Raw genomic sequence first — 15,154 nt, forward strand, 5'->3', positions numbered from 1 at the left:
GAGAAACGGTCTCCCTGCCCACGGGCTGGTGCAACAGCGGCCCCTGTGGCCAGGGAGAGCCAGTGCCGGCTATTTCCTGTTCAGTGCTTGTGTCTGGCAGCCATTTGCATCTGTTTATTGGCAAGATTGTAAAGGAAACAGCAAGGCCCTGATCCTGCAGCCACTTAGCTACGTGTTTAGCTTTAAGCATGTTTGTAGTCCCATTGGCTTCAAAGTTAAACATGTGGTCGGGAAATGGTAAGCATTCTCCACAAAATATTTAGCAAAAACTATTTTTTTAAAAAAATTGTAGACATTTTCCATTTTTGAATGAAAACCTGACAGTCAAACCTGATTTTGTTGTTGAAAAACTGGAAAATTAAAAAGACCTGGAAATTTTCTATGAACATTTTTGTTTCCTATTAAAAAAAATATTTCAAAATTGATCAATTTTTTTTTGACTAACTCTGTCATGTTGACAGGATCAAAGCCTAAAACAAGAAGTTCAGAGCCAACCCAGATCCTGTCCCGACTCCAGCAGGGCCCACAGTTTAAAAGTTTAAAATTTTAGGGCTTTAAAGATGCTGAAACTCGCACAGCAAAGTCCTTCATCCTCTTAAATGGGACACTTTACCAGGTGTCCTCAGATGAGTCCGATTTGGCAGGTCTGAGACGTTTATGGATAAGCTTAAAGAAGTTGCAGTAAAATACGTTCCCAAATCCACCCCCAAAATGGAAATAAAGTCCCCTTTGTTTGGCTGCTTTATGGAAATAAACATAATTTTAATTTTTCTTGTCCTTTACCCCAGAGCAGTAATAAATCTGTAAAATGGGCACAAATTATTTCCCTTTCAAAGGGGAGTTGTGAGGCTCAGTTAGTCAATGTTTGTGGGTGCTTTAGGATCCTTTGTTGAAAGGTGCTAGGGAAGTATAGAATATTATTACTATGTACTTCTCCTACCTAGTATAGTTCTGTGTCTGATGGCCTTCTGAAAAGGGCACTGCCTAGCTACATGAGACTGGGTAAACTGCAGTTCAACTCAGGAGACCTGAGTTCAAGTCTCTGCTCAACCTAAGACTTTAGGGCTTAATCCTAAAACTACCTTATGCCTCAGTTCCCTGTCTGTAAAAGCCAGATATCCCTACCTCACAGGGGCATTGCAAGGCTCTCAGATAGTATGGTGATGAGGGCCAGATAAGTACCTAAATAGATGGACACTGGACTGTCAAAAGAAACCAACCTCCTTTTCTTCTTGAAACATGACAACCCCATTATGTCCACATAATAGACCTTGCTGCGCTATTCATCAACCTTTCATGCATATTTGAACCTTGGCAGGGCCAATTTGTCTAAAAATTTTCAGGTATTGATTTTGTCCCTGCTCTGCCTGGTCTCTCTGCTACCTCTGCATTGCAGGGAAGCCCTAGGAGTTTCCAAAGACAGATCCATAACCTAGCTCTTTCCTTTATACTGGAGAGATGACCTGTCCAGTGATGGCTTCCCCTTGATATAATCTCATTCATTCTCCCCACTCAAAACCTAGTTCAGTCAGTGGGACTGGCCCACTCTGCCACACAAGACTGATGCCCTGTGGCTCATAGGAGTAGCCTATTCTGGCACACAGGGCTAATGACCCCCCCTGTCGCAGAGAAGAAGCCCATTTTGTTGCTGCCCTTCTGCTGAGTCAGCAAACCCTGTTCAGTCACAACTCACAGGCTTTTTAACCCATTTCTCAAACTTCTACTTTTGCAGCAACTGACCAATCACATCCGAGACACCCTGCCAGGCCTGCGAAACAAACTCCAGAGCCAGCTTCTCTCCATTGAGAAAGAGGTGGACGAGTACAAGAACTTCCGTCCTGATGATCCTGCCCGGAAGACCAAAGCTCTGCTTCAGTAAGTGACTCCTGCTGCGTGTCCCTCCAAGGAGAAGTGTACCTGGCAATCTCCCCCATTCGTTTCTCTTTCTGCCTAGGATGGTCCAGCAGTTTGCTGTGGACTTTGAGAAACGTATTGAAGGCTCCGGTGACCAGATTGATACCTACGAGCTGTCTGGAGGAGCTAGGATCAACCGCATCTTCCATGAGCGGTTCCCCTTTGAACTGGTGAAGGTACCACTCCCCCTCCTATCCTTCTCACCTACCTGCCTATTTTCTCTCTACCTGCTGTCATTTCTTCACCTGTCCTTCTCAGCTGCCATCTTCTTGGCTCATTTCTCATCTCTTCTCCTTTGCATCTGCTGTCTCCTCTTTAATTCGTTTCTTCTTTCCTTGACCTTGTCTTTACCTTCATCGCTTTCTTTCTCTTCTTCACCTGTCTTTCTCACCTGCTGTTGTCTTTTTCCTTCACCAGTCCTCTCTGTTCTTCGCTTCCTTTCTCTCTCACCTCCAATCCTGGCTTCTCTTCTCCCTCAGCCCTCACCCCGTGCCAGAGCCTGACCTCTCCTTCAGCCCCCTTTCCAGTATCTGAACATGGCCCCTCCCTCAGTTCCTGCCCTGGTAGCAGAGCATAGGAGCTCCCTCACTTTCTCTTCCTGGTTATGTAAAAGGGTTTTACCTTAACTGTTCTGATTACATGAATCCCAAATGCTGAAGCTTTAGTTTGTTCACCTCAAGCCAAAGAGAGTCTCTGATCAGCTGAATGTCCATGTAGAAAGGTAGAGTCACACAGTGTAGTTTGGGGGCAGATGCAGAGATAGCTGAAAACTGCATTCCATTGATCCTATTGATGCTGTGGGCAGGGCTGGTCCCGATGTGCCAAGCTAATACCAGACTAAGGGCTGCTCCAACTTACGCTGACTCTTAAACACTCCCAAGGGGTAGAAAACACAGCCAAGGATCAGTGGGGTGCAGGGACATCCTAACTATGCCTCCTTTGCTACAACCACATTAACATCTTCACTTCTACATGAGCAGCAAAGAAGTGGGTGGTGTAAAAGCCCCTTTGTTGGTTTAGCACCACCAGAGGATCTTCTTGTGGTGTCCTCCTGGGATTGCACGCATTGGTGCCCGGGGACAAATTGCACTAGCAGGGAGACACACCAAGGGTCCACTTTATGGGAGAATCTGGCATATAATGTATAAAAACTCCAGAGGAAAAGGTGATGAAATACCTTTCCTTGATGGTTTTCAGAACAGAAGATCAAGCAGGAGCCAATCTGTTCCCCTTATGGGTTAGCTTGTCTGTATTTTCACTTAGTGGTAGTATTTAAATTATGATCCTTTCCATTTGAATGAGATGCTGAGGCCTTGTCAATGAAAGACAAGAGCCTGCATTGTGTTTGATGATGTTCTAACTTTTCTATGTGAGAGAGAAATCCAGTTTTTATGTGTATATTGGAAAAAACAGCTGCTGAGATCGCACGCAAACCTTGCAAGGGAAAACATTTTATTTGGGACACCATTTTATATTTTTAGTTTCTCATTCCCTTTGTCCTTTGTTTCTAAGGACATTGGTATAGTCAGTGAGAACTGGGCAGCACTTCTGAGGGTGTGTCCACTGGAGCTGGGGGTATATTTTCCTGTTCAGGTAGATGGACACGTGCGAACTTCAATTGAGCTAACATGCTAAAAATAGCAGTGTAGCTGCAGCAGCACAGATGGCGGGACAGGCTAGCTGTCTGAGTACAGTCCCATCTGAGACCCTAGGTACACCCTTGGGCAGCTAGTCTGACCCACTGCCCATGCCACCATGGCCACACTGCTCTTTTTATCACACTAGCTCAATTGGAGCTAACGTGTACATCTACCCAAGCTGAAGTTACAACTCCAGCTTGGGTGTAGACCAGGGGTCGGCAACGTTTGGCACGCGGCTCGCCAGGGTAAGCACTCTGGCGGGCCGGGCCAGTTTATTTACCTGCTGACGCGGCAGGTTCGGCCGATCGCGGCCCCCACTGGCCGCAGTTTGCCGTCCCGGGCCAATGGGGGCGGTGGGAAGCCACAGCCAGCCCATCCCTTGCCCGCGCCGCTTCCCGCCGCCCCCCTTGGCCCAAGGTGGCGAACCGCGGCCAGTGGGGGCCGTGATCGGCCGAACCTGCCGCATCAGCAGGTAAATAAACTGGCCCGGCCCACCAGAGTGCTTACCCTGGCGAGCCGCGTGCCAAACGTTGCCGACCCCTGCTGTAGACATACACTGACAGTCAAGCCCTAAGCTGGGTTTCCGAAGTTCACACAGCATGTGAGTGCTGGCAACAGAAGCCTGATCTCCTGACTCCCATTCCTGTGTTCCAGCCAACAGGCCACACTCCTTCTTCACATCTTCATCTTGCAAGGCTGAGTCATGACCTGGCAGGGGCCTTCTCCTCTGTATCTGCATGGTGCTCTGCTGTATGGGTTGCCAGGCCCCTTCTGACAATCTTTTCTTCTGGTGCAGATGGAGTTTGACGAGAAGGAGCTCCGGCGAGAGATCAGCTACGCCATCAAGAACATCCATGGTATCAGGCATGTATCATGCATTAGGCAGGCCCACGACTGCACAGCCTTGTAAATATCTCTAGACCTTCCAAACCAAGTTGAGAAGACTTCAGAGGTACGGTAGGTCAGCAGACGGGAGGGAACACCTGTCTGGGCCATTGACAGCTGAACAGCCTTGTATTGGGAGGTACTAATGTTCATCAAAATCAGTTTGCTTTCTGTTTCCATGTGAGAGCTGCAGGAGCTTGAAAGGTAAAATTGCCTTGGTGATCAGCCTTTTTCTTCCATCTCCTGTGCTGAGTGTGAGAAAGAGGAAGTGACATCACATTGTAGTAAGAGGAAGTGACATAGGAAGGGATGCTAAACACCCCCATACACCTTTTTAATTTCTTATAATATTGTTTTAATTTATTTTCCCAGATCTACTAGGGCTCGATCCTGCAAGCTGGTGCTGAGCACACTCAACCATCAGTGACTTCAATGGGAGCTGAGGGTGCTCAGTACTTTGCACGACCGAGTCCCAAATGCGTGATAAGTTAACATCTTTGCATTTGTGTTAGAGAAGATTAATGATGCGTGGCTTATGATGCCTAACAGGCAGCCTTACCTGAGAGATGCTGAGATACTGCAATTCCCCCTGTGGTCAGTGGGGACTGTGGGAGCCCAGCACCCCTCAGAATCCCTATTAAACACTGGAGAATGCAAGCAGGTGATCAGATAGTGACAAGTTTATTTTCTTCTCCTTCAGCTCATTCCATCTGATCTAGCCAGGCTCATATTACTATTAGTATTTATTGCTCCCTTATTATAATTAAGAAAGGGTTTCTTGAAACTCTCTAAGGGTGATATTCACCCCTCTGCATTAAACCCTAAATGCCCCCGCCTTAAAGGCTGAAGTGGTACATAAGCTTAGTGTTGGTCCCTGTGTTGGTCATTTTCACCTAAGAGACCATTTTTGTGAAGTGTTGAGCACCCTCCATTCCCATTGATTTCAGTGAGGTTTTGTTCATAGATTTTATGATTCCTCCAGCCCAACGAGCTGGGTGTCAGTGATACAAATGCCTGCTCTGAAATGTGTGTGTAATGCTGTGACATTCTCCTTGCCCCCCTCTACCTTCCCTCCTGCCTTGTCTTGCCCCCGCCCTGGGTGTTTAGAACCGGTCTTTTCACGCCCGACATGGCCTTTGAGACCATTGTGAAAAAGCAGGTGAAGAAGATTAAAGAGCCTTGCCTGAAATGCGTGGACATGGTCATTTCGGAGTTAATCAATACCGTTAGACAGTGCACCAAGAAGGTAACCGGAGGGAACATGGAGTTCACACGCTAACACCTGCCCGCCCATCTGCTCGCTGGCTGAAGCACAGCACTGTGATCTGGGCAAGGAGCTGCCTGCACTGAAACTTGATGTTTCTAACCACCTCCTCAGCAGCATGACTAGACCTGAGTGATACTAGCCTGGGGCATTCCAGCCAACCAGCCAATCAGAAAGAGATGGGACAGCTGATAGGAGTGGGTTACTGCCAGTCTCCACCATTCCATTAGAGGTGTCTTTGGAACATTGGTGTCTCCCCCCACATGCCCACTCCAGAAACACGACCCCCTCCACCGTCTCTCTAACATGAGCGTTAACTCTTTATAACAGCCAAGGTTATTTCTTCCTCTAGAGGCTGATGGTTTATACCTGATTTGAATTTAATTTCTGATTTTAATTTCCAAGTCAGAGTCTGGGATATAGATTTCCCCTGGGAACTTCTAGGGACTTGGTATCATCCAATCTGGCCCCTGATTGACCATCACAGAGCAAAAGGGTACATAAACTCTCAAATGTGGAGGATCAAGATTCAAAGGTGAAGTAGGCTTTGCTAATGTGGAATGATCAAGCTGTGGGCTTCCCTGTTCCTAAGCTTGTGGAATTTGGCATGGTTTCTGATTGGCTTGGTTTGTATCTTGTTTTGAAGGAGCAGTAAATGGCTGAGAAGAAGGAAAGTGGAGGTGTCCACTCTCACCTGAGTTCCTGCCTTTCCCTTCCTCCTGCTGTGATGGGGGTGCCCTGGAGATTTCATTCTCTGGGTTCTGATTGACTGTTGTGGGCTTCAGTGGGGATGTGGGAGAGAGCCAGTCATAATTCTGTCCATCCTTCAAATATTGCGATTCTCATGTCTGAGTTTGGGCTTAGATTTAATATTGAGAAGCAGTGTGAGAAAGACGGGGAGACTGCCTGCCATTCCTCTCAGCCATGGCCTGCTGCTTCAGACAGGTCCAGGTCCTGGTGAAAGGGCATCTCAGCCAGAGTGTGATAGCGTGGGCACTGGAGACTCTTGGTATGTCGGATCACTGCTGGCCATTTGGGAGCAGGTAACCGGGTGAGGGCATTACTGGAGGCTCCCAAGGGAGATTGAAACCTTGAATTTAGAAAAAAAAAAAAAAAGGGTGGTGGGCGAGTGATGAGACTCAGGTTTGCTCTGCAAGAGACTGCATTGCTTGGGGCTGGAGGTCTCTGCAGAGGTGCTTAGGCTCACATACATGTGCTTTGTCCCAGTCCAGACTGGGAGAGCAAAGTGGACAGACAGTGACAGATTCCTCAGGTTTTTAGAATGCTGGGAGGAGCTTCCTTTTCCTATCCTGCTGTCTTCTGTTGAGGTATGTAGCTGTGGGGAGCACCCAGAAAATTGCCCTTAGTGCTGGTGACAGGTAAGCAAAGACCTTTGGGCTGCCAAGTACCCAGAGTCATCCAGTAACTGGATCTGAAGGGCCCACTTTTCATATCCCCTTAATCCTCCCTTGGTTAGTTTTACCATCCATCAATCATCATTTAAGTCTTTATCACTCCTGCCCTCTTCCTCCCTATGAATCATTTCCCCTGTCTTTCTTTCTTCCCTTCCCATTTCTCTCTATCTCCACCTTCACAGTCTTGTTTTTCTCTTTCCTTTTCCTTGAGGAATGACTTTACACCAGTAGTGAAATTATCTCTATTATAGACATGAAGGACAGATTCCTCCTTCCACGAGGATACATGGTACCCAAGAGAGAGGGAAATGTAAAAATCAGGGAGGACAGAAAGAGACCATAGGACAGAGAAGACGGGAACTCAGTATTCCACAGCCACCTCTAATGGAGTGAGGGAGACAGGGCAGGTGTGGTACACAGAGTGACACACACATAGGAAAGAAAGAGGGAATGCTGGAAAGAGGTGGACAAAGAGGAACAAATCTAGCTGGGGGAGGGAGTCAGTTATAGCAAGAAATATTGGGTCAGACCATCGTCTCAGTTAAGAATCAGAATTTTTAAGGTGTTTTCTTGTTAGTGTAGCGGGCTTGGGCGTAGAGTTTGGCTTGAGTTTGGAGTTGAGTTTGGAGTTGAGATTGAGTTTGGCTGCAGTTCATGTTGTGTGTGTGCACGCACAAGTGTGAGTGGTAACATTGTTTGCTTTAAAGAAACAAAGTGGTGATGTTATTAAAATGTTCAGGTAGCTAAAGGGACATTTTGTGTGAGGGTCCCTTTCCTAGGCTCCATTCACTGAGCCTGACTCAGATATTGTATGAGACATCTAAAGGGGCTATATTGAATTTAGCAGGCAGGTTGAATCTCTGAATAGGCAGTGAGACCTGGAACATGATTTCTGAGACATGCAGGGGCCATTTTAACTTTAAGGGCACCCGCTCTTTACCCAAACAAGGGCTTCATTGGCAACCTGCCAGACTCTGAGACGTGCACCTGGGTGGAGATGGGTACTATGGAAATTACACATCCCAACATGAATAGAGCAGCCTTTCACATTAGCTGTAAGTGACATAATGCATGGGAGAGGGTGCTGTGATCAAGATGGAGCAGTGATGTATGTTTGGGGTTGAAGTATCTCTGGACAGCACTTCCATATTAACGACCAGGGGCCAGATTCTCAGCTGCTGTAAATCTGCAAATCTCTGTGGATTTCAATAGGGCTATGTTGATTTACATTCACTGTGAATCTAACTAAGGATTGGTCAGAAGCTCCAGGCACCCCTGGTTTAGTCACAGTATGTTTGAATAGGAAAAATGTCCTGTGACAATATCCCTTGAAACACAGGAAATCCATAGCCGGCACTACTAGCCCCTGCCATTGTGGGACAGTGCAGCACAAAGACCACTTGTCCAGCCGATGAAGCTTTAAAGGGGGCACTGTCAGGTTAAAGATGATGAGTTATTTACAAACAAATTTCCTTGTGTGTGTTATTAATAGCCCCTGAATTTGATTAACCTTGGTCACACGTTACAAATCTAATTTGTGCTGCACTCTTCCTGCTGATAGTTTACACCCTGTGTTTCTCTCATCTGGGACGTTGAAATAGACTGGCCAAGTTTCATTTTAATTTCTAGTCACTTTCACTTTCTGGTTCCCATGCACTAGCTCAGTGTTGTGATGTCAGAATTGCAAACACTGGAACAGGAAAACTGTATTCATTGGGATTTTAAAAAATAATTATGGAAACATTTCTACTGAACTTATGTTTGGTGTTTTTACAACCCTGAAAGTTGTCCCTCAATCAACCTGACAACATCTTCTTCAGATAGGCTGGAATAGGAAGGCTGTTTGGGGTAATTGTGATAGCTCTATAGGAAGATCCCACCTTCCTAATTACTTAGATACATTTCACTGGCCTCACCGATGTGGTTCATTGTTAAGGCTCAACTTCCTTCCCTACAGCAGGAAAGAGGAGGAATGGGAAAAGAGACAGGCCATAACTGGAACTGTTTATCTGAACCCCTGAAACTTGGAGTGAGGAAGTTGAATCCATATCACCCATGGTTATGCAAAACCGAAACCCGAGTGACAAAACTTAACTTAGCCCCACCCCCAGCCAGTGGTTCAAGTAGGGCCATACGGTCCAGTATGCTGCACCATTAAGATATTTATTGCTGGTACGCCATAACGGAAAGACACAGGAGCAGAACATGGGGCTGCCTGGTGGCCCCACTCCAGCAACTCCTCCAGCGCAGCTGTACTGCCCCCATCCCAGCCCCATCCCTGTCCTCTGGTGAGCTGTACAGACCCCAGACAGGAGACGCAGCTGTGTGGAAGGGCTGGGGGCAGAGTGGGGCTGGGGGTGGTACAGCCGTGCCAGTGGACAGGGCTGGAGGTGGGGCTGGGGGCGGTACAGCTGTGCTGGAGGAGCTGCTGGCGTGGGGCCACCCTGCCGCCCCACATTCTGCTCCTTTTGCCGCTGCGGTTCCAGAGAGCCCTGCGGTTCAGAAGTCTGTATCTGGCACAGCGGGAGGACAGAGTCTCCCCCCAACACACACAAGTAACGTGGAATGGGGAGGGGCAGGGAGAGTGTGGGGGCCCCGGGCTGGGGGCGAAGTGGGGAGGAGTCATGTGGAGGGTCACGCCCCCCCCCTTGTGTCCCTCCCATGAGTTGCCTATGTGCAGCGTACCGGTAAGAAATAAATTCTACTTGTGCCACTGCCCCCAGCCCCCACCCCCATGCAGTCCAGCTTTAGATGGAATGGAGTAGGGGGAACTTACGGGAAGCAGAACGAGAAAGGGATAAAGCTGGTGGGTAAAAAGGCAGGAGAAGAGACCCATGGAACAGCAGAGGGAAATGAGACTGACCCAGGCGAAGAAAAGAGTGAGAGGCTCAGTGTATTCAGCCTTCATTGCCTGTGGAGAAGGCTTGTTCTGAGAGAGGGATTCCTGGATGCAGCCATCCATTTTGTTGGGCTCTGTAGCTCATGGTTTCACCTACTCTGTCTGTTCCTTCCCACTGTGCCATTTCCATGCATCTGTAGAATCCCCTGATACTTGGCAGCACATGGGCCCTGCAGCAATGCTCACCTGCTTCGATTTATCTGTGGAGTGAACCAAAATCTCACTTCTCATTTTGCCTTGTGTTTTTCTCTTCTCTCTTTTCCTCTCTCTCTCTCTCTCTCTCTTTTCCTTTCCTGCTCTCTCTCTCGCTCACTCTCTCAATCTCTCTCTGCCTCTGTCTGCTTTGCTCTTCTTTCTTCCTTGTTGCTTCTTCCCTCCCTGCCCCTCGCCGTGCAGAACGGGTCTCTTCACGCCTGACCTCGCTTTTGAAGCCATAGTGAAAAAGCAGGTGCAGAAGTTGAAGGAGCCGAGTCTGAAGTGTGTGGATATGGTAGTGAGTGAGCTCACATCCACCATCAGAAAGAGTAGCGAAAAGGTAAAGAAACCAACAACATAAAGAAAGGGCAAAGCACCACTCCTCTCTCTCACACACACATACCCTTTCCTCACACCCTTCAGGGCCTGGGCTCACACCAGGGGACCAACAACAAATCTGGTGAGAACAAGGAGAACAGCCATGGAAGTCAGGTTCTACTATATAAATAAGCATCTGATGGAAAGAAGCAGCCCACAGGAATCCAAGCAGTGTGAAAAATAGGGAAGAGGGATCAGGCCCCAGCTGATGGATCTCTTTGCTATGAATTCAGAAGTCAGCTGGATACAGCTGATTGTTTGCTAGCCAGCCCCTATTCCTCACTCCAGCCCCTTGGCATGCAGCTCGGTGTAGAATAAACCCCCTTGCAAGCCCCTCATCCTACTCTTCCTGATTGCACATTGAAAACCTTTCTGTGTCCCTTTGTCACTGCCTCTCTGGAAATCCAAACATCTTAGAACAAGGAAACAAGTTAGAGGCCTTAAAAGATAAAAAGAATCCAGGCCTCTCTGCAGGATTATTGGGCATAACCCCAGCCTCCATCCAGACGACAGAGCTCTATATCTTCTCCATCTCATCCTCCTGCTGATCTTTAACTCTAAAGATTATGCTAGTAAAGAGAGAAGGATGAATCTTGTGCTGCTTTTCCCTGCCCCGAAGCAAAGGAAAGGAGGCAAATTCCAGGGTAGCTTAAAGAGCAGCAAAGTGGAGAAAGGGACCACCCATTTGAATAAGTAGAGGCCATCACACATGCGCTAGTATATGTCTGGTGGAAAGTGGGTTGGTTTCCTAGGCCTGTACAGTGCAGTAGAGGGCGCCACACACCTCTTTAAATAGAAAGGTAGACTACATTAATTTGCCAAGGAAGGACTAAAATCCTGCACCCCCCGGCCCAGCTGGGCAAGTTTCTCTGCCAGGTGAGTTAAAGGGAGCAGCGTCTCTTGTTCCAGTTAGGAGCCTCTATAAAAATTACCCACAATCCCTTTTCTGCATTGGAGGGTCTGGGCTGGCCAACATATATAATACCAGATTTGGGGGGAGGGATTAGAAAGAGACGGGTGGGAAAGAAGGGAGAATCCAGTATAAATTTAAGAGCTCAGAATGGCAAGAGCTGGAGGTTGGCAGATGAAGGGACCTCGTTGTATTCAGCAGGGCTGATCTCGGCAGCTACTGCACTTTGGTCATTGCCATCCCTCAAGCACTGCTGCTCCATCCCAAAGGATTTCTCTCTCTGAGTCCTCCTGTTTTCCAGCTCAGTGTGGGAGACACTCCTCCATCCTTCCCCCTCCTCCCCCCATGTTTTCTTGTAGTGATTTTGGTTTGTTTCCATTGATGTTTTTCTGTCTCTGATTGGAGTTGTGTCTTCAGGGGAGAGAAATCAGTGTAGAGGGGAAAAGAAAAACCTCAGTGTTAGTGGACACTAACTTCTTACAGTGGGGCACCCTGCTCACATGGCTGGGATCTTACCCATCCACCTTCTGTAGATTCTGAAATCCGTTTTGCCATGGTAGGATGGACAGATTTGGCACTGGAGGAAGAAAGGGAAGGTAGAGATTTTCTAGGGTGGAGATGAAATAATGGAGTTGTACAGTCAGGATGTGCATTGCCATGTCCAGGCCTCCGAACGACAGAAAATAGGAATGGAGGCAAGAGGGAAATGTAGCTGATGGGACAGAAGAGAGCTTGTCACCAGGGGATGATGAGGGAGGAAGAAGAGAAAATCCCCTGTAAGCTAGGCCTGGACTGAATCTGGCAGTCCTTTCACAGTCCTTATCTAGAGATGGTCCCATTGTAGTCAATGGAAGCTTTGCTGGAGCAAGGACTGCAGAATTTGGTCTCTAAAAATTAGAGATGGAAAAAACTTTGCTCTGATGCCTGGCCAGTGCAAGGTTGCTCCCTCCATCTGTGTAATTGGCTTAGACATCTACAGAATCAGGATGGAAATGCCTGGACTCTCGGGAGTGGCAAGTTCAAATCCGAGCCCTTCATCCCACCAAAGGTGAGGAGTTGATGTTTGCCCAATGTCTTTGTCCTATAAATCCAGATTTGGGGCGGGTTTGAATTGGGCATCTCTATTATTAAAGTGATTTATTAATATTGCTTGTGACAGTGCCCTCAGTGTGTGAGGTGCTTTTCAAGCAGACAAGAAAGTCCCTTCCCGAAGGAGCACACAATCTGAGGACAGACAGACATTCAAATAGAGTTTAGGGGGAGGGGTACAACATATAAATAGAGTGATTTAGGTGGGACTAACCCTCATCTTGGTAAAATGCAGTTAAGTTAATATACATGTCAACTAGATTTTTCATAGACAGCATAGCAGAAGTGAGTCTTTAAGGGGGACCTAAATGCTGGGAGGATAGGAGCTTTGTGGATGAGTTCAGGAAGGGTTTTCCATGCATAGGAGGCAATGTGGAAGAAGCAACAAAGATGACGGTATAAGAAGCTGATAAATAGAGCATCAAGGCTGTCGCCATTAGCAGAGCAGAGGATGTGGAACAAAATGAGGCTTGACAAGGATGGGGAGCAGAGCTATGTAGAGCTTTGAAAACAGTGGCAAGAAGCTTGAATTGGATGGGGGAGCAGAGGGGAGAACAGAATTCCAAGTGTGTGTATGAGAGAGAGAGAGAGATGGTCAAGATGTTTGGCAGGGAAGATGACTTTAGCAGCAGCATTTTATATGGATTGGAGGGGGCAATGGAGACAGATGTTGCAGAATCAAGATGGGAAATTCTGAGGGCCTGAGGGACAGATTTACCAGTAGGGTAGGCTGCACATGTGACACTTTCTAATGATGTAAAGCTGTGGAGGTGAACTGTGTAGAGGACTTATTGATGTGTAGTACTTGTCCATTAATTCATACATCTTGGGCTGCACATTTGCTTGATCTCCAGCTAGGCAGGGTTAGGGCTAGTTAATATTTGGATGAGAGACCTCCAAGGAAAGTCTAGGGGCTGCAGGAATTGTCATGGTAGAATACCCCACCACCTACCATAATGTTAGGAGCCTATGCTACCTCTGGGATGAGACATACAATTGAGACTCTGTGTTTATTAAAGACCCACAAAGCTTTTCATAAGAGGAATGTTAATCCAAGTTTTCTGGGCATTGGGGGAGCTACAATCTGTCTCCCTACTAGCTGACTTTCATGCAGCCTCAGTTGCATAGAGTGTTCTTGACTATCTGTTCAAAACTACTGCATGATGTTGCTGTGTGCTGTGAAAAACTATCTTGAAGGGAGCGACACCTGATTTCACTGGTGTAAATAAAATCAGAATCAGGCCAATCAGGCCATGTAAGGCTATCTCTTTGATTGCAGTCAATGGCTAGACTCTCTTCACATGGCTAAGCCATGTCTCTTCTACGGATCTTTAGTTATTATAGCTGTTAATAATAATCTCTTATTCCATCCTGAATGATCTCAAAGTGCTTTAAAACTGCTCATACAGGGATCTCTTCATCCACCACTGAAATCAGCCTACTCTGGGGTGTAATGAGACAAAGCCATCTGTTCTTGGGCGCCTTTGTGAATATGGCTTAGCCATGTGAAGAGAGACTAGCCATTGACTGCAATCAAAGAGATAGCCTTACATGGCCTGATTGGCCTGATTCTGATTTTATTTACACCAGTGAAATCAGGTGTCGCTCCCTTCAAGATAGTTTTTCACAGCACACAGCAACATCATGCAGTAGTTTTGAACAGATAGTCAAGAATACCCTATGCAACTGAGACTGCATGAAATTCAACTGGTAGGGAGGCAGAGAATCAGAGCCAGTGCATCCAGGAATATAGCATCCCCCCTGGTGGATTTCAAAAAGCAGGAATTTTCTGTGTCCAAACTGCACAGCAGAGCCTTATGAATGCAAAAGGGTGCCTTACAAATCAGGATTCTTTCAGTTAGAGATCTTAAGATTCCTGTCTAAGAGATGGACTCTTAGTGTTAGAAAGGACAGGGACCTAGAGCTGTGTCATGAGGATTTCCCTGGGGCTAGGCTGTTTTAAAAGAAGGTCCTGAGCTTGCATTATGACTGGAGAGGAAAATGCAATTAGGGCAGGAGTGAAAACCCACTTGAGTGTGGAAATCCATCCCAGACCGGCTGAGAGCCCCTGGCAGGGTCACCTGCTCTCCCGTCTTTCAGAGTCATGGCATTTCTGGGTGCTGCTTGCACTGCTGGCATTACCCCCACCCCTTGCATTCCACTGCATGTTCCCCAGTGGACATGACATCCCGTGGCCAGTGTTCATGCCCCCCTTCTTGCCCACCCCTGCTTCTCCCACGCATGCCGAGGTGTGAGGCCTCCTGCATGACGTCTTGTGAATGTGGTGCTGTTGGTTTCTTTTGCTTGTAACCTTTGCTGGTTGATCCTGATTTGAATAAACTGAGAATGTTTTGCACCTCACCTTGCCTTTATTCGTGTTATTTATTTTTTTGTTCTTGAATCAAAGAAGCTGAGATTTGCTTAGAGATTTTCCAACTTCCTGTTTTTGATTCTTTGACATGAAGCACCCCCTCAACCTCAGAAGAAAACAGGAAGTGCTGCCTCTCCCTCTAAAGCAACAAGCAGCCTAAACTATAAAGATCCAAGAGAAATCCTAATATGCCC

At 47.2% G+C, this 15,154-nt stretch overlaps 1 protein-coding gene across 6 annotated transcripts in view; it reads left to right on the forward strand.

Moving 5' to 3' along the window:
• DNM1 (dynamin 1) overlaps nt 1-15,154 on the forward strand; it is a 105,007-nt gene that overhangs the window by 44,613 nt on the left and 45,240 nt on the right. For 4 of the 6 annotated variants that reach the window (XM_065419024.1, XM_065419023.1, XM_065419026.1 and 1 more), the window contains exons 7-10: nt 1,733-1,875; nt 1,955-2,090; nt 4,351-4,418; nt 5,547-5,685. In XM_065419024.1, coding sequence (XP_065275096.1) covers nt 1,733-1,875; nt 1,955-2,090; nt 4,351-4,418; nt 5,547-5,685 — 486 coding nt within the window. Of the gene's footprint in view, nt 1-1,732; nt 1,876-1,954; nt 2,091-4,350; nt 4,419-5,546; nt 5,686-10,413; nt 10,553-15,154 lie in introns of all 6 variants that reach the window. The other 2 variants (XM_065419025.1, XM_065419028.1) reach the window with 1 other exon arrangement.

The sequence above is a fragment of the Emys orbicularis genome, chromosome 18, assembly GCF_028017835.1.
Source record: "Emys orbicularis isolate rEmyOrb1 chromosome 18, rEmyOrb1.hap1, whole genome shotgun sequence".
In the NCBI taxonomy this organism is placed as follows: domain Eukaryota; kingdom Metazoa; phylum Chordata; order Testudines; family Emydidae; genus Emys; species Emys orbicularis.